Genomic DNA, 18,872 nt, shown 5'->3' on the forward strand with positions numbered 1-18,872 from the left:
CGCCCCTTGCTCGCTGGGGTGCTCCCTGAATAAAGGGGGGTTTGCTGGCGGGGTGCTGGGTGCCCCGGGTGTGGGCAGGCTGTCCGCACAGGCCTGAGCTCTGCCACGGATCCACCTTGCGGCTGCTAGAGAGGTGCACCCTCAGAGGGGCTGTGGGGGGATCCGAGCGTGTCTTTTGCACAGCCGTGCTGTCAAGAAGCTATCCCATTCCTATATTTGTAAAGAAGGGCTTAGGTAACATCATAAACTGTGAGACAAAACACATCTCTGTGCAGCAGCAGGAGGCCCAGAGAGGAGGCCATCTTGTGTGGCAGCAGGAGGCCCGTAGAGGAAGCCATCTTGTGTCTGCCACACACAAGGGATAGGGAGGAGTGACATGTGGCTATAGCACCAGTTTATGTGCCTCCTGCTCCTGTGGGGGCCGGGGTGTGGGTTGGGAAGAGCAGACAGTGCTCAAGGCTTGGGAGGCTGGTGAGTTGTGTACCCTCACCACAAGAGGAGATTCTGTGTGGAGATAGTAATGTCTGCAGGGAGCCCTGGAATGTGGTGGAATATGCACAGCAGCAAGGCACATAGGAGACATCTTCCCACCTGCGTGGAAAGGGCTTGCCCTGCTGGTGGGAGCAGAGTGCTGCCGGCTCTGCAGCAGGCGAGAGTGCAGCACTGAATCACAGAGGCCCTTGACCTTCAGCAAATATTCAAGCCCCTGCAAGGTTTGGAAAGTAGATGACACTTTTGGTTTGTGTTTATGAAGAAATGTCATCGTCTGATACTTGCCTGATCTGTTGCTCGCTCTGCTTTTTAATAGCATTCTCCACATGTCTGACACAAGGCTAGAGGTTATTTTGCTTTTTAATAATTCTGCTATGTGATTGACTACCCCAGGTGTTCAGTGCGGAGTCCACGAAACCAGGAAAGATTGGACACAATGGAGGAGATTCCTCACAACAAGCTAAAGTTCACATTATGTTATCAGGAAACATATATTTCCAATAATTTTTTGCTGACTACTTGGGAACAAATGGCTACAGTGGTGGGCTACGCAGCAATGAGAAGACCTGAGCAGCCTCTCCTCCCTGAACCAAGGGAACTTGGGGGATCAGAGGGATTGTTGGGCAGGTTTTGCCATAGCATTCCAGGATATTTTAGGCTGGTCGCAGCTTGTCAACTACTGGGATATTTTGAGCTGAACACTGGAGTGAAAAAAGAGGGCTAAAGATAGAGAAAAAGCTGGGAAATGGGGAATAGAAGGTTTGAAATGCTTGATAATGAGTGGCCATTTTCACAGTTGTGCGGAGTGTCTGACCTGCCATACTCCCAGTGTTGTATCATATGCAGATTTACAGATCCCTGCTGGGAACTTTTTTTTTTTCCCTCATTTCACGCTTGGGCATCTTTGGATTTTTATTTTTGCTTAATGCTTAGAGGAACACAAAATCTCATAAAGAAATTTAATTGCCTTAGTTTAAAGTGAACATTTTTCTCCACTTCCTGGGGCCAGGAGTTAACGACACTTGAAATAATATTTTTTTCCAAACCTTGTTTTTTCCAAAATTTGTTCTAGTAGTTGATGGCGAGGAGGAGCTAAATGGGTCTATTTTATAATTCTGAGATCTTTACATTTGGCCTAATTTTCGAATTGATCCGGTAGGTTTAGTCTTCTTACCCTAATCTCTCTTGTTCAATTAACAAAAGTCCTAAAACAAGGCACTATTGAATATGGGAAGCTTAACAGAATCTGCTCCACAGGTCCAGGCTAACCTGCCAAACGCTAGTGAGATTTCTTACCAGTAGGTGTAAAGTGAGTTACATGGTGGAGGTATGTGGTGGAGCTAACCTGCTGTTTTGCCTTCTGTCTGTGGCACAAGCCAGTGCGCCGAGTCCCTTTCTTTCACTCAAGTGCACTTCTGCATTTTAAGGAAAAGACTGACTGAAGTAATTGATTCTTCAGGTTTGACAGTAACTGCTGTGAAGGACTTTGGGGAGTGGAACTTGGAAGCTGGAGCACTGGTGCTTGCAGATGGAGGTCTTTGTTGCATTGATGAGTTCAATAGTATCAAAGAACATGACAGAACCAGCATCCATGAAGCAATGGAGCAACAAACCATCAGTGTCGCAAAGGCAGGGTAAGTGGCATGTTAACATATGCGATAAAACAACACAAGATGTTTCTCTTGCACTTACAGTTTGGAGGGAGGTTTGTCATGCTGATTAAATTTATCTGTTTTCTTTGTTGTACTTAATAGTTTTGTTCTCAGCAGTATTAAACTAGACAAGTCAGCATTTCAAAGGACAGTACACTGGACCAGAGGCTGCAAGCAATCAGAATAAATACATACCCTCTTCACTGTTGGGTTTTCAGTCTACCACTGTAGGCCAGGGCACTTTCCTAAGAAGACTCAGTGTTCTTTTCCCTGTCCGTTGCTGTGAGTGGTCATAATAATCGTATGTGAAATAAGGAATTTAGTGAATTTTTTGTTGGAACTCAGAAAGCGGGACTTCATTTCTCCAAAATCCAGTAATACTGCATGGTAACAAAAGAAAACCAGGAGATTTCCAGGCTGCTGAATTTGTATGTTGGGCATGGCATCAGTATAAACTCCTGCTTACTTTCAGTTCCTCGCTTTCTTTTTCAAAATAGTGTGTGTTCAAATCTGCTGTTTCCTCCCCCCTGCCACTTTGATCTTCGAGCTCGTATCTCATTCTGTCAGTCATATGCAGCTCTTGTCTGGGCCCAAACATTTCCTGGCTGGTATTGCTGAAATCTCTGCTGCTCAAAAGGCATCACCCTTTCCACATTCCTCCTTGTCACCTTCAACTCAGCTCTTGCTCCAGTCACATCTTCTCGGCTCCTCTGACTGATCATGTCCTTTCTTTTTTCTGAGCATCTCCACTGAAGCTCTGTTTAGCCTCTTTGGCAGGCAGTGGACAAGTAATGTCACTCTCACCTGGGAGATTACTAGCCTTTGCCAGTAATGCGTCTGGGGACAAATATTTGGAATCAATATGGTCCTATCTACTTAGTTAGATAGCGACATATTTTAGCCGGGTTCGTTATTGCAGTTGGTTGGGTTTTGTAGACCCAAAAACAGAGTTTGGTAACTTGCACATATAGCCTCTCTTGCTCACTTTTAAGGACTACATATAATGAGGATTTTTTGAATAGTAACTTAGCACAGATAGGTTAAGCACTTTGTTAATTTAAAGTCTTATTTTGGTGCATGGGAGAGAAGGGTTTTTTTCCCATTGGATATAAGCTAATGGAAGATCTGTGGTCCTTCCTCTCAGTTACAGTAGAACTTTGGATGTGAGGTAGCAGTTACTCAGGAGCTGACTAGAAATAGCTCAGAGATGAACCAAAGTTAGAATACTTCTGCTGCTGCCTTAACCGAAAGGATTACATTTGGACTACTAGAATAAAAATAATCTTTCCCCACATCTAAAAACACATGCCAGGACAGCATGGTTAAGAGAGGAAAATGGCTGTTTCCCTGGGGAAACAGTTGATACAGCTGCCGTCATTATTTGGTTGGGTTCATATTCATAACATGTTTACACACAGGCATAAAACATACATTTGTATTACATTTTATTTTGCTTTTTTAGAATGTGAATTAAGCTAAAATGTTACTTTTCATCATAAAAAAGTGTTTCTATACTGTATAAATCAGCAAAGTAATATTTATTTCTGAAAAGTTATGTTGGTTTTCACCATTTAAGGACCTAGCTGTATACAGAGATTACTCATGGCAATGTTGCATAGTTACTTTTGGTATTCTGATCACTGTCTTTCTGTCTAGTTGCTATTCTCAGACTGAGAAATGCTGTATGTATAATATATATTAATACAATAATTGTGTATATTGTTTAGCTCTTATGGTCTTTCAAGGTAATGTGTGCTCTTTATAACATAAAAACGTGATAATTTTTAACGCTTTGGAATCATTTCCCCTACCCAATCTAACAACCATATTGTTCACCATACTTTTCTCTAGCTTGGTGTGCAAGCTTAATACAAGGACAACTATCCTGGCAGCAACAAACCCAAAGGGCCATTATGATCCTAATGAGTCTGTCTCTGTCAACATAGCTCTTGGCAGTCCCCTGTTGAGCAGATTTGACCTGGTCTTAGTATTGTTAGATACAAAGAACGAGGAATGGGACCGCATCATTTCATCCTTCATCTTGCAGAATAAAGGTGAGAGTAGTCTGTTTAAATTATAAGGTGGGCTTTTTTTTGGTTTTTTTTTTTTTTTTTAAATTTTCCCACTTTTCAGTTTAGTTTGTTATTCTTGAGTCTTTCATATTAATCAGTGTTTACGTTTTCACTACGGTAGTTTCCTGCAGTATGGTTGTTTTTCAAGTAGGAATAAGATAGAGATCACTGATTAATTAATAGGGGTGAGCTGGGAACACTGTACTTTTACTCTGATCATTTACAAGAGATTTCAGCCCAGACTGCTCAGTAAGTGCACCTTTACATTGCCTGATATGCAGGTCCTACATACCATGCAATTGTACGTGCTGTTAATGGGAAACTTAATTCAGACAGAACAAATCTGAGCTGCATGTGCTGCAGGGCTCAAAGAATGAACAGTAGTGTTCCCTGTGTGGAACTCTGTACTCTCGAATTAGGGAAGGCAGTGTGATTTGATTTGAACCAGTCCCTTCTCCATCCACTTCAGGAACAGGGCTTTGATCCCCATTAGGGAAGAAGTGGTTAGAAGAAACTTCTTCAGCTAGCTTCCTTCACTTCCCAAAATTTTCCTGCAAAAAATGTTCGGAATATAGCAGGTAGCTTTTGGTTCCTACAAAGTAGGTAAAACAGCCAGAGGAGGTACATACATTCACGTAGCATTTTACATTTTAAGGAATACCAGAGCACTTAGTACTGACTGCACTGTCTGGTGGGCAGCGAGTCTGACAGCAGTTCTGTTGAAATTATTAGAGGCTTTACTGTGGATTTTGATAGGGGAAGGATTGGATGGTGTGTAAAATTCCACACTGGAGTTTGACCAAGTCCTTGAGGACTAGGGTACAGGCAACCCAGCATGCCCCAAAAATACAGTAACGTGTCTTTTATAGTCACCTGTCTTAGTTAACGGGAGTTCTTAGGAAAAAGTTTGATGTCTGTTGTTACAGAATTACTGACTAGGCAGTTGTTACGCAGGTTGCCCAAGCAAATCAGAAAAGCTCTGGAGCATGGAAAAGATGAAAACCTACTTCTGCCTTATAAAAAGTATACAGCCAAAATTGTCTGATGAGAGCAACCTGATCCTTGTACGCTACTATCAAATGCAACGTCAGAGTGACTGCAGAAATGCTGCCCGAACTACCATTCGCTTATTAGAGAGTTTGATACGCCTTGCAGAAGGTAAGGCTGTGGCAATTTTATTTTTAGGCTAACAATTAACCTTTATAAAATAAATAGATCAGGAGTACAGTTATAGCCAGTAAGCAGAGTAGCAGCTTTTCCATAGAGGTGGGGGTAGGTGATTCTTGTATTGTTTTTCCTTTGTAATCTGAAGAAGTTTGGAGTTGGAGATTTTGAATGTGGGAAAGGGTGTTACATTGACATTATCAAAATCAGTTTTAATTTTGCCATTCTCACACCCATAATAAAAACTAAAACCACTGTAAGAAATCACATTCGAAAGAAAAATCTAAGTTATGTGTCTTTATGAAAAGCAATCTCGGCATTTACTTAACTTCCTTTGAGTCCTGGATTGCCATCCTACTCAGCCTGAGGAAAGGTGTCAAGTATTTGCATCTCCCCTAGAATTAATATAACATCAAAAATAACACATTTTTGTTTCCTTAAGTATCAATAATCAAGTCTGTGTTTTGCAATAGGACTTCAACATTTCAAACTCTAAGTTCAAATCATATTTCATTTATAAGAACAAAACCAGAGGAAGCAGTAGGTCTCTGTCTTAGCATGATTTTGTTTTATAAAATGGCATATATAATGGCATATAAAATGGCATATAGGGCTTTAAACTAGATTTGCTGGGAGAGGGGAACCTCAGTCCATCCCAATTCAGGCAGTCCGATGCCAGGGCCAGCAATAGGTGCCCAGAGACTGGAGAAGGATGGCAGGTTGGCAGGAGAGCACCAGAAGAGCCACGGAAAGGAATTTCAGGCCGCAAGGCAGCTTCATTGGGGGCCCAACTGAAATGCCTCTATGCAAACGCACGGAGCATGGGGAACAAACAAGAGGAGATAGAGACGTGCACATACCTGCAAGGCTACAACCTTATTGGCATCACAGAGACATGGTGGGGTGGCTCTGATGACTGGAGTGTTGGCATGGAGGGATACAGGCTTTTTAGGAAGGACAGGCAGGGGAGACGAGGAGGGGGTGTTGCACTGTATGTCAATGATCAGTTTGAGTGCATGGAGCTCCGTCTGGGGATGGAGGAGGAGCCGATGGAAAGCTTATGGGTCAGGATTAAAGGGCAGGCAGGGATGGGAGACATTATAGTGGGCATCTGCCACAGGCCACCTGACCAGGAAGACTGAGCGGATGAGGCCCTCTACAGACAGATAGATGTAGCTGCACGTTCACAGGCCCTGGTCCTCATGGGGGACTTCAACCATCCTGAGACCTGTTGGAAGGACAACACAGCTGGGCACAAGCAATCCAGGATGTTCCTGGAATGCGTGGATGACACCTTCCTTCTCCAAGTGATAGAGGAGCCGACGAGGAGAGGTGCCATGCTGGACCTTGTTCTCACCAACAAGGAGGGGCTGGTGGGGGACGTGAAGCTCAAGGGCAGCCTTGGCTGCAGCGACCATGAAATGGTAGAGTTCAAGATCCATAGGGCAGCAAGGAGGGCGTGCAGCCAGCTCACCACCCTGGATTTCAGGAGAGCAGACTTTGACCTCTTCAGGGACCTGCTTGGGAAAGTCCCTTGGGATAAAGCCCTGGAGGGAAGAGGGGCCCAAGAAAGCTGGTTAGTATTCAAGGACCACCTCCTCCAGGCTCAGGAGCGATGCATCCCGACAAAGTGGAAGGTAGGCAAAAACGCCAGGAGGCCTGCATGGACGAACAAGGAGCTTCTGGATAAACTCAGGCACAAGAAGGAAGCCTACAGAGGGTGGAAGCAAGGGCTGGTAGTCTGGGAGGAATACAGGGAAATTGTCCGAGCAGCCAGCGACCAGGCTAGGAAAGCTAAAGCCCTGATAGAATTAAATCTGGCCAGGGATGTCAAGGACAACAAGAAATGCTTCTATAGGTATGTCAGTGATAAAAGGAAGACTAGGGAAAATGTGGGCCCTCTCCGGAAGGAAACGGGAGAGCTGATTACCCGAGATATGGAGAAGGCTGAGGTACTCAAGGACTTTTTTGCCTCAGTCTTCACCGGCAAGTGCTCTAGCCTCACCACCCAAGTTGCAGAAGGCAGAGGCAGGGACTGGAAGGATGAAGAACCGCCCACTGGAGGAGAAGATCAGGTTCGAGACCATCTAAGGAACCTGAAGGTGCACAAGTCCATGGGACCTGATGAGGTGCATCCATGGGTCCTGAGGGAAGTGGTGGATGAAGTTGCTAAGCCGCTATCCATCATTTTTGAGAAGTCGTGGCAGTCTGGTGAAGTTCCCACTGACTGGAAAAGGGGAAACATAACCCCCATCTTCAAGAAGGGAAAAAAGGAAGACCTGGGGAACTACAGGCCAGTCAGTCTCACCTCTGTGCCTGGCAAGATCATGGAGCAGATCCTCTTGGAAACTATACTGAGGCACACGGAAATCAAGGAGGTGATTGGTGACAGCCAACATGGCTTCACCAAGGGCAAATCATGCCTGACAAATTTGGTGGCCTTCTACGACGGGGTTACAGCACTGGTGGATAGGGGAAGAGCAACTGATGTCATCTACCTGGACTTGTGCAAAGCATTTGACACTGTCCCGCATGACATCCTTGTCTCTAAATTGGAGAGACATGGACTTGACGGATGGACCACCTGGTGGATAAAGAACTGGGTGCATGGTCTCACTCGAAGAGTTACGGTCAACAGCTCAATGTCCAAGTGGACACCAGTGATGAGTGGCGTTCCTCAGGGGTCGGTATTGGGACCGGTCCTGTTTAACATCTTTGTCAGCAACATGGACAGTGGCATTGAGTGCGCCCTCAGCAAGTTTGCTGACAACACCAAGCTGTGTGGTGTGGTCGACACGCTGGAGGGAAGGGATGCCATCCAGAGGGACCTTGACAGCTTGAGAGCTGGGCCTGTGTGAACCGCATGAAGTTCAACAAGGCCAAGTGCAAGGTCCTGCCTGTGGGTTGGGGCAATCCCAAGCACAAATACAGGCTGGGCAGAGAATGGATTGAGAGCAGCCCTGAGGAGAAGGACTTGGGGGTGATGGTTGACAAGAAGCTCAACGTGAGCCGGCAATGTGCGCTTACAGCCCAGAAGGCCAACTGTATCCTGGGCTGCATCAAAAGCAGCATGGCCAGCAGGTCAAGGCAGGTGATTCTACCCCTTTACTCCGCTCTTCTGAGACCCCACCTGGAGTACTGCGTTCAGCTCTCGGGCCCCCAACATAAGAAGGACATGGAGCTGTTGGAGCGCGTCCAGAGGAGGGCCACGAAGATGATCAGAGGGCTGGAGCACCTCTCCTATGAAGAGAGGCTGAGAGAGTTGGGGCTGTTCAGCCTGGAGAAGAGAAGGCTCCAGGGAGACCTTATAGCAGCCTTCCAGTACCTGAAGGGGGCCTACAGGAAAGCGTGAGAGGGGCTTTTTACAAGGGCATGTAGTGACAGGACGAGGGTGAACGGTTTTAAACTGCAAGAGGGTAGATTTAGATTAGATCTTAGGAAGAAATTCTTGACTGTGAGGGTGGTGAGACACTGGAACATGTTGCCCAGAGAAGTTGTAGCTGTCCCCTCCCTGGCAGTGTTCAAGGCCAGGCTGGATGGGGCTTTGAGCAACCTGGTCTAGTGGAAGGTGTCCCTGCCTGTGGCAGGGGGGTTGGAACTAGATGATCTTTAAGGTCCCTTCCAACCCAAACCATTCTATGATTCTATTCTATGAAATATTTTCTGAATGAATTTAAAAGAATGTACTGTATTTTTGCATAACAATCATAAATGGTCTTTATGCTTTTATATGCCAGTCCAGTCAGCAATGTACTGCTTCCTGCACCAGATGTTTGTATTTTGTTTTCCATTTTGGGGGAAAAATTATTTAACTGAAAGACTTTCCTAACTTCTAGGGATTCACCTGTTATTTTCACATTCAGTCTTTCTTCCATTCTTATGCATCCACATGACTGGGGCTTTGGTAGGATTTTGTTTTTTCAAAGTATTGCATAGATGGTATTAATTAACCTGCCTTTCTCTTGCTGAATAAGAACTGTGTGCCTTTCCACAGTCAATTAGGAGGAGAGCTTCAAGTGGTAAACTATTTGCATTATATCTATTTACAAAATTCAGTTTTGTTTTGCTGACTTAAGAAAAGGAAGGAAGAAAAAATAAAGCTATTGTAGAGAAAAGCATTGTAAACAGTACTAAATTTGTGACACAGACCAGTTAGGGGAAATCAAATCTGACTTGTGATGAAAATTAGCCTTAATTTTTTACTTTATAGTGATGACATATACCTATATACATAGGGATGTTTCATATCACACTCTTTGTTGTGATATCCAGCACTTTACATTTTTTAACTCTAGCTTTTTGAGCATCTTTATTCGAACTGTCACTGTAACTGTAATCTGGAAGTCACATTACATTCTTTATGAGTGAAACTAAGCCTTCCAATTCCTGTTGAAATTGACACTAAAATCAAAGGGATTATATTCATGTTTAAGCTAGGCCCGTACCTGAGTGTTTGAAGAGCTGAAGAAATTTGAAGAAATATCCTGTCCCTTTTAGTACAAAAAATTACTTTTTGACTTTGGTAACGCTTACTTTCAATGCCCATTTATTTTTGATAGCTCATGCCCGGTTGATGTTTAGGGACACTGTGACTTTGGAAGATGCTGTAACTGTGGTATCGGTGATGGAATCTTCTATGCAGGTAAGGTTTCTTGCAGATATTGCCATTGCTGCAATACCACATTTAAGGGATTCAGTTTATCGTGTAGATATATGCCAGCTCCCTTCGTCTCTTTGGAGAGGGTGTCATGGACTCGTGGAAAGTAGGTCATCAGAGACCTGGACAAGTCATTTTTAGTCCATCTTGATTATTAAAATCCTTAAACAGAGGCTATACTGGAAAATCTGGATTGGTAATAAAGGCCTGGTACCCTTTTTTATAGACTTTGTAGTCTAAGTGAAGTTTTGGCATACTATTGACTTTTAATAATCTACATTTTAAAGACCTTTTGAGCCAGAAATTGTGTCTATATCACTGTGTTTAATAGCCTCTGATGGGTTTTTCTTCCATGATGTTATCTTGTCACTCATTAACTAGATATGAGAGAACCAAATCATTTTTTTTTGAGCAAGTTTCGAACAGTTGCCAAGACCTACACTTATTTTGCCATTAGATCATTTTAAAATATGTTGGTGGTGATACTATAACTCAGAACTTTTAGAAGACTAATTTTACTCTGAGAAACCTTGGAAGTTCAAAACTTTGGTTGCCATGCACTGAAAATTGTGCATTCTAATTATCACGTGAATTTGTGTAACGTTTCTATGTAAAAAGACATCGGAAAAATGTGGAAGGCTAGATTTTAGTTTACTGTAACATTTTTAGGATGTTGAATGTAAAGAAGCAGCAGCACATCTAGAATTAATAAAAGGAATGTGAATCTGGTAGAGGCTTTTTTAAAGGGAAATATGGAAAATAATATAGACACTATTACTTCAGATAGAATATTTTTAAGGGAAATAAATCTTCATGCTTTGGAGTAGAAAAAGAATTACCATAACCAGATTAGCCAAAGTTTTATGCATGGGGGTTTTTAGCACTTCTGAAATACTTGGGTTTGGCTCTGTCAGAGATGGTATACTCCACTGCACAGATGACTGGTCTGATCCAAAATGGCATTTCCTATGTTTCTGTATAGGTTGATAGGAATATATTCAAATTAGAACAATTTTATATAGCACCTGTTAGCTCAGTGGATCTTAAAGACCTTTGCAGGAATAGATATGGTCCTTTTTCAGAGATAAAGCTCTTCAGGATAGATGCATAAAGTCACATATGGCAGGTAGGCACTTGTGATCTTCTTTGTTCTTTCACTGAGGGTTTAGAGACTAATTGCAGTTTGTGCCATGGATAATCTACTGCACAGTGTTGCAAATGGAATTTGTCTCAAAAATACTACAGGGCCTGACCTTACTAAGTAGCAAAAGATTATTTCACTGTATGCTGCAATTCATCTTGCACTGTTTTGAAGAGCTCAGCTTTTCAATGACAGCACTGCATCTAAGTTAAAATAAGAAGCTGTACTAATATATCCGATTGAAGCAGCAGAAGGTATCACATAAGTGTTCATTAACTGTAATTAGCTAGATGGGAATTTGATGGGACAGTGGTTTCAAAGCAATATGGGTTTGAAATATGGATACAAGAAATCTGGTATGGTATGGATACAAGAAATCTGAAATACTCATTTTTTTTAATAACCAATCAAAAAGTGGAATGTTCGTATATAATAATAATGAATGTGTATTGTCATCTGTCTGTCTCTCTACCTCATCAGCACAAACAAATGTATAAGAATTGTTTTAACTGTGGGTCACACTTTCATATTTATACAGCCCTGCCCTCAAGGGTTGCAGTTTGCATAACAAGCATCTATCTAATAAGAGTCAGTGAGAAATTTGCCTGAATTATGACTGCAGAAGTCTACCTGGGAGTAGTTGGTATGCTCATCATAGTTGCTCCACTCTTCACTTCTCATGAGCAAGTAGGCGAATGTGTTCATTTTTGCTTGGAATCTGCAAATTTGAGATCTGCTATTTAAGGCCAAATTTTACTTTCCTCCTGGAAAGTATAAATGAATCACTGGAACAGTTTCTTTTTGAAGGAAGTGATTTATTTGTTTTATTAGAAAAAATAAAAGTAACGTGCAAAAGTTTCTTATCAGAAATTGATTCCTCCTCTAGAAAAAAAATAACTTTATATATAGATATATCCTGTGTTTCCTGCCTAATTGCCAGTCTGTAGAATGAGGTTGTAAATGGGGAAGTACCAATGTCATTCTTGAAGGACTGGCTGCCACCTTTCATCTCAGCAAACTCTGTCTTCAGCACCGTCTTTGCAACTTCTACAAAAAGTCATATTCTTGCTAGTATAAAATCAAAGGTCACAGTTCTCAGGTCAGTGTTCAGATATTTCTTGTGAGCCCTCTTGGGAAGGAGGACTATCACAATTTCATCACCAGCCTAGTTCACTGGGGTTTTTCGTTTGTTTCATCCTCTAATTCAACCTTATTTTTCTCTTCCCTACTTTGTGAGCATATTCTAATCCCCCCTGGCTTGCTCTTTTCTTTGCCTCATTTCCTCTTTGTTACCATTGTCTTCCTCCTTCTCTTGGTCATATTTTCATCCTTGTTTTATTCCCTTTCCAATCCCTCTCCTTTTGCTCCCTTTTTACATTTTGTCTTCCCATCCTTAGGCATTTTTACACCCTTTCTTTCTGCTAACTTTCCCTGTAATACTTTCTTTTTTCTTTCTATGTTCTAGATCCTCTGTCCTCAGTTCCACAGCATGTGGATTTGTCATATGGCTGCCTTCCTCTACTCAAAATGATATCTCAGAGGGGCAGATATCTCAAGAGACGTATGTACCAGCACAGGAATGAAACTTCACTGATGTCTTAAATTCAGTCCCATCCCACTTAGAATTTCACACACACACAGAAGAACATTTAAAAGAAGCTCATTGTGATGGCCAAGTAAAGCACTGAAAAGTCAGTGAGGGCAAGACATATTTGTACCCCTTGAGTATCTATCTGAAGATACATAATCATGTATTCCTTTTTTTTTTTCAATTGGATCGTTAGGTCGCAGGTTGACAGTACTCAAGCCAAAAGCAACTATTCTTTGTCAATTTTTACTCAATGTTTTGTTTCTTACCTGCTGTTCTAAAGGTAGAATTCTCAATTTCTTCATGTCTTTTTCTGTGGAATTCATCTCCCGTGTATTTGAGTATTTCAGAAATATCGATTCACTTATCTTCACGCAGTCCTTGTGAAGTGATGGGATGGTGCTACTCCTGTTCTATGATCTGGAGCTAAATTACGCATGATCCAGAAGAAGTTGTCCACTGGAGCATACCGCCATGAGGGATGGTTAGGGCCCCAGTTTCAGAGTAGTAGCACTTTGAGTGTTTGAGCACATTTCCTGTTGACTGCAGTTTCTTTCTGTGCACGCACCGCATCAGGACCCCAGTTACAGATTTATTGCCTTTTAAAACCTTTGCTTAACTGGCTCATTCTGAATCACAAGAACTGGAACTTAGCATCAGAGAGAGAACCTAGTTCTCCTTGGCTGCTTTTAACTGTCCTACCCAAGAGACTGGACTTCTGTTTCTACAGTCCCTGCCTCATTAACTATGAACCTTCCAGTTCCTGAAACAAATAAGACAGAGAGGTTTTGCAACAACCGTTTCCATGACTCCAGACTAATGCTTCTATGTGGAACAGATCTATCACATTCCTGAAGTGATATGCGAAAAAAAAAACCTGAGTGGTAACTTCAATGGGATGCATTAATGGTTGCATGGACTGTGTCATTTTAGAGGGCTTTAATTAGCCACCAGAATGTTGTTTTTTTCAATGTAATTTTTTAAATTCAAAATTTTAAAATTTCAAAATGGAAGGACTGGAAATTGTCACAGATGAAAATGTGTGGTCCATGTGATGCCATATGTAGCAATTCCTGGTTCTAGAAACTCTATTGACTTTTGCTTTTGCTCTCGTGGCACTTGATATGCATCTTGTTCATTAGTTGTATTGAGCTTTATAGATTAGACAGGAGTGGTAGATACTAGCTAATCTGTGGCAAAATAGAGGGTTTGTGGTGTGGGGTTTTTTTTTCCAAGGAGCAATTAACTACAGAGCTATTCTAGATTATTTGTTGTGGAACAAATCACTTTGTGCAGATGCTTCGTTCCAAATAAAAACTACTTAATTTTCACAAGGTATAGCAAAATTGTCCCAGATTAAAATCACTTGCTCTCTGGAATTATTCCTGAATAGTTAGTTACTCTTAGAGAGCTATTCAGAAATATTTTTGCCGGTCAATTTACCTTGTGTTGACAAGCCTTAATATCCAGGTCTTTCCATTTAAATAATTAGGCAAAGCTAATGAAAACTTTTAGCAGTCAGAACTTCTTCAGTTATAAAAGTTGCTCGCATGGGCAGAATTTTTACAAGGTATTTGGAAAACTTCTTTAATCCCAATTTTCATTTTTGGTCATGATGTTCTCAAGCCCTAGGTAGAGTTTCCAATTTTTGTACAAATAAAAATAAACCACTACAAGTAAACTGCAGGCTTGATCATGTAATTGCTTTGTGAGTATGAGAAACTTTGCCTGTGTGAGCAGACCTAATAGGATTATTTGTGTGAATACAGTTACTTAGTAAATATTTGCTACCTTAAGGTTTAAAATATCTAAGGGAAAATTTTGTATAAAATTATCTCTGCTGTTTACATTTGGTGCTGAATAATAAAGATAGCTTCCTTTTTTTTTTTTTTTTTGATGACATAGGGGGGTGCACTTCTCGGAGGCATCAATGCCTTACACACCTCATTTCCAGAAAATCCAATGGCGCAGTACCGAACACAGTGTGAACTCATATTGGAGCGACTAGAGCTGCAAGATCTTCTGCACAAAGAGCTACAAAGACTTGACAGGTTATAACATGCAAAGTAACAAAATAGTTCAATCACGAAAAAGAATTGTTTGACAATAATATCTGGAGAGGGTCTAAAAATAGAATCTGACATTGGGAAGGGACTTGTTCTTTAGAGGACATAGATAAGCAGGGAGATTGTTTTAAAGTAGCACTCTTAGATCATCACAATATCGTTTCCCCCTCTGGGTTAGGGAATTTGCAAAGAATTTAAGAACATTTTAATCAGTTCCCAATTCATATCTCAATTCTATGCTCAGATAAGTTTCAGCGGAGCTTCTTAGGGTCAAAATGCTGGATTCTGTAGCTGAGCAAATGATTTTATGTAACCTTTTGTTACTTGCTTGGTAAAATACAGCAGATCTGCTTCATATTTTTTAAGCCTTCTTTTGTGTGGGGCTTGTCAGGATTCTTCCCTTTCTGTTAATGGAAAATATAAGCCTGAATCAAAGTTCTGTTCTTTTGGGTGTTTTTTCTTTTTTATACACTGGAATTTTCACTATCTCTTCTCTAGTTTTCAGCTCACTGCAATAATCTTTGGAAGGTCTCTTTGCTGTTATTAATAGAAAACTTTTAATGTACTGAGGCTGAGAGGAAAACACGAGGATTGGAAGGAAATAAAGTACAAAAAAATAACATTTGTTTCCTGAAATGAGATTAGGCTCTAAAGAAACTCGTACTTTTATGTTGTTAAAGGAAGATAAAAGATTAATGTTATCAAAGCTAATGGAATAAGAACAGCTGGGAAAAAAACACTTTTTCCTTTAAATATTTTTCAGGCTTATTTTGTAACTCATAGTGAGGACATCTTAAATAACCACAGAGACAACAAAAGCACATGAAAGTGGGATATCTCCAACAGATATACAAAAGCTAGTTTTAAAACAGAGGTGTTCATAAGGGATCATAGAAATGTAGGATGGGATGGGAGATCACATACAAAGACAGCATCAGGTCTGTGTTTGACCTTCCTGGCAGGGGCTTGTGTTATCTGCTCCAAAGGCTGCCTAATGAAGAGGATTTTCCATTGCCATTGGGTAGTCTGTTCCATTATTGCTCCATCCTAATGCTCATAAAGGTTTTCCCAATATCCCACTGAATCCCCTGTGCTGCAAATTAGGCTGATTTCTTCTTCCCTTTCTTAAGCGGCTTAGAGAATACTAGATGAATGTCCTCTTTAAACCAACCTATTCTGTATTAGAAGACTTGTCCCATGCATTCCACCTAAACTATATTTCAATAAAACAAGCATGTATCTTTCAGCCCTTCTTGATGAGTCAGATAATTTCTGCTACTTTCCATCAAAATTTTAAGAATAAGCATATTGGTAAATAATGATAATTATTCTAAAACATAAATGTCAATATCATATTTTCTCTCTCATACAGCAGAGAAACTGGTTATAATCCATAGGAATCATTTCATCTGCTCTAATGCAGTCACTTTTGGGATGGAATGTGGCTGCTTTTCACTCATGGTTAGAATCACTATTTAGCAAAAAGTACAATGCTGTCTTCCCTTGAAATTATACGTTTAGGTACAATAGACAGAATTCCAGCTATACTGAGATTGGAGGGAACCCTCATTCTAGCACCTCTGTTGTTTTAGAGGGCCCTGAGAATATTAATAGCCACAGACAGTGATAATTAAGCTTTATAGGTTATCTGAGATGCTTTCACTCTATCAAGTGGAGTTTTTGACATGTTGAGTCCGTAGTAATTGTGATTACTCAATTACTTAATTATTTTTCATTCTGTAGATTACAAAAGGAGAATTCATGCCAGCTGCAGCCTGAAGAGGAAAGTTTCAGTGCTGCTACAAGGTGCTTGAACAAGGATACATTTGATCAGTCAAAGCAAATGTCTCCATCAGAACCTTCAAATCAACAAAAGAATAACTCCAGGCCACAGCCTTCTTTGCCTGAAGGCAACTGTGAAAGTGATGATACACATCTAGAAGCCTTATGCGTCCCAGCATGTGGTAATAACAAAAATACAAACCACTTGATTAAAAATAGTAAGAGAGGTGATGATGGCAGCCTGGCATGGTTTGACAGCCTGGAAGAGAGCAACACTGATGCTGAAGAAACTTTTCAGAAGAAGTCTCTGGTGCCCAAGATATCGCCAAATAACTTGGCTTCAAAAACTGTGTGTAAAACATCCTGTTCTGAAGAAAGAAGTGCTTCAATACCAAGGAAGGGGAATGGAATGAGAGAGACACTAGCAACTGTGAATCTACACGCTCCTTTGGAACAGACCAAAGTTTCCAAGATAAGCAGGAAAAGGACCGAAGAACACAACTGTTTTTCTTCAGAAGAAAATATTCAAGACCCAGCGTCACCAAATGCTAGTGTGCAGGATTCAGTTATTACACAACGGGTTTCTAAAAGCTGTCAGAGGCTGCACACGGAGAAATCTCATGGATTCTTGACGAGCACACAGGACCCTGAGGCAAAGGCCCTTCCTTCAGCATTACCTGCGTCTGGCCTGTCAGATCTTTCAAGTGATGCAGATTCTGTGCTAGGGGAGGAAAAGAACAGCATATCTGTAGCAGCAAAAACTGCAACAGTTTCCATGAGAAAACGAAGTAAAGGTCAAGTAGTGAAGGAAACAAAGATAGTAAGTTCCCACGAGCCAGAAATGCTTGACAGAGAAAGTCCTCCAGCAGCTAAACTAGCTAAATTTTCTTTCAGACCAAGGACAAAACTTGATCATTCTTCAGAGAAGAAAAATGAAGAATCTTCTCTTTTTCAGAGTGAAACTATTTTTAAGCCTGGAGAGCAGGTCCAGGGAAAGCAGCTGCCAGAAAAATGCTGCCTCCCTGAGAAATCCAAGATGACACTGACTCACTTAGGAAAAAAGAGTTTGGAAAAACGGCCAATTGATAGTAAAGAGAGAGAAGAGCAACAGAGACAGGACTTGGCGAAAGAGATCAGAGGAAGTAAAACGATATGCTCTGTTGTCAGTTTTGATGCCATGTCTTCTCCACCCACTGAAAAGAAAAGGGAGGGAGAGGAGAAGCTTGGTGGCCCAAGCACAGGGAAGGTGTGCTCCAGCACGTTATCCAAACTGTCGACATTCTCCTTTGCATCACGTCCTGAGTCAAAATCTGAAACCTCACCTACCATTAAGATTGACACTAACAAGGAAAGCCATAGCCCATTGCTGAAGGTGCACGTGAGCAATCCTAGCAGAAGGAAGACTTTTGCATTGGGAAATGCTACTAAAGCCAATGTGGTCACGCAGAAACCTCTCTTTTCAATAGCAGAGCTAGATGATGCTACATTAGATTTTGATTGGGATGAAGAGGTTAGGAAAAATCCAATCACGTAATATGTATATCCTCCAAATTACTTAGCGTACAGGACTGCGTATACTGCAGGCCTGACATGCCTTTTAGTTTTCTAAACTCTTCCCAAGACTACTTATATCGGTTGACAGTTTTGATTGACCTGATGTAACCTGAAGACTTGTATGGTTATGTTCATATATCCAGAGTATAGTGGATCTTGCAGAAGAGCAGGTGTAATTGACTGTCGTCCTTTGTTTCATGTAATGGTTAGAACTATATGTGATTCAGATTGTCCTTCTAAATGACTATGCCACGTTAAAAAAAATGATGATGCTAAAGCTATGTCATTATATTTTGTTCATCTGTATATGCTGTTTGTCTCAGCACAGTTAGCAATATTGTGATTTATCATCATGCTATGGTAAGTATTTCTGTATTATCAGTATCATGACAATTGTGCTGCATCTCTGGATACTGTGCTCCTTGTCACACTGCTGATGTTGAAGACATGGATCGAGAACTTTTTGTTTGTTTTTTTTTTTTAATTTCAATTTTAAATACATTGATTCAGGTATCTGTGTCTGTATTCTGCGTCATTTTATCAAAACCCAGCTCTTTAATAAACATACAGTTCTTCACTGCAGAGAGAACAAATTTCAAGTGATTGAAGGGGAGTCCTCAGTAACCAGGGTAACTTTAATGCAGGCATTAAGCCCTGGCATATAAGCTACACTTCAAACCTAGCAGCATGGTGAAGAGCTACCC

General features: G+C 41.2%; 1 protein-coding gene across 1 annotated transcript in view; it reads left to right on the forward strand.

Annotated features, from left to right (window-relative positions):
• MCM9 (minichromosome maintenance 9 homologous recombination repair factor) overlaps window positions 1-18,148 on the forward strand; it is a 48,726-nt gene extending 30,578 nt beyond the window's left edge. Inside the window, exons 8-13 of the mRNA XM_068409053.1 lie at window positions 1,952-2,126; window positions 3,996-4,198; window positions 5,171-5,374; window positions 9,940-10,022; window positions 14,672-14,817; window positions 16,576-18,148. Of these exons, the coding sequence (XP_068265154.1) occupies window positions 1,952-2,126; window positions 3,996-4,198; window positions 5,171-5,374; window positions 9,940-10,022; window positions 14,672-14,817; window positions 16,576-18,148 (2,384 nt within the window). The remainder of the gene's footprint in view (window positions 1-1,951; window positions 2,127-3,995; window positions 4,199-5,170; window positions 5,375-9,939; window positions 10,023-14,671; window positions 14,818-16,575) is intronic.
• The last annotated feature ends 724 nt before the right edge of the window (window positions 18,149-18,872 follow it).

This window comes from Nyctibius grandis, chromosome 1 (assembly GCF_013368605.1).
Source record: "Nyctibius grandis isolate bNycGra1 chromosome 1, bNycGra1.pri, whole genome shotgun sequence".
NCBI lineage: Eukaryota > Metazoa > Chordata > Aves > Nyctibiiformes > Nyctibiidae > Nyctibius > Nyctibius grandis.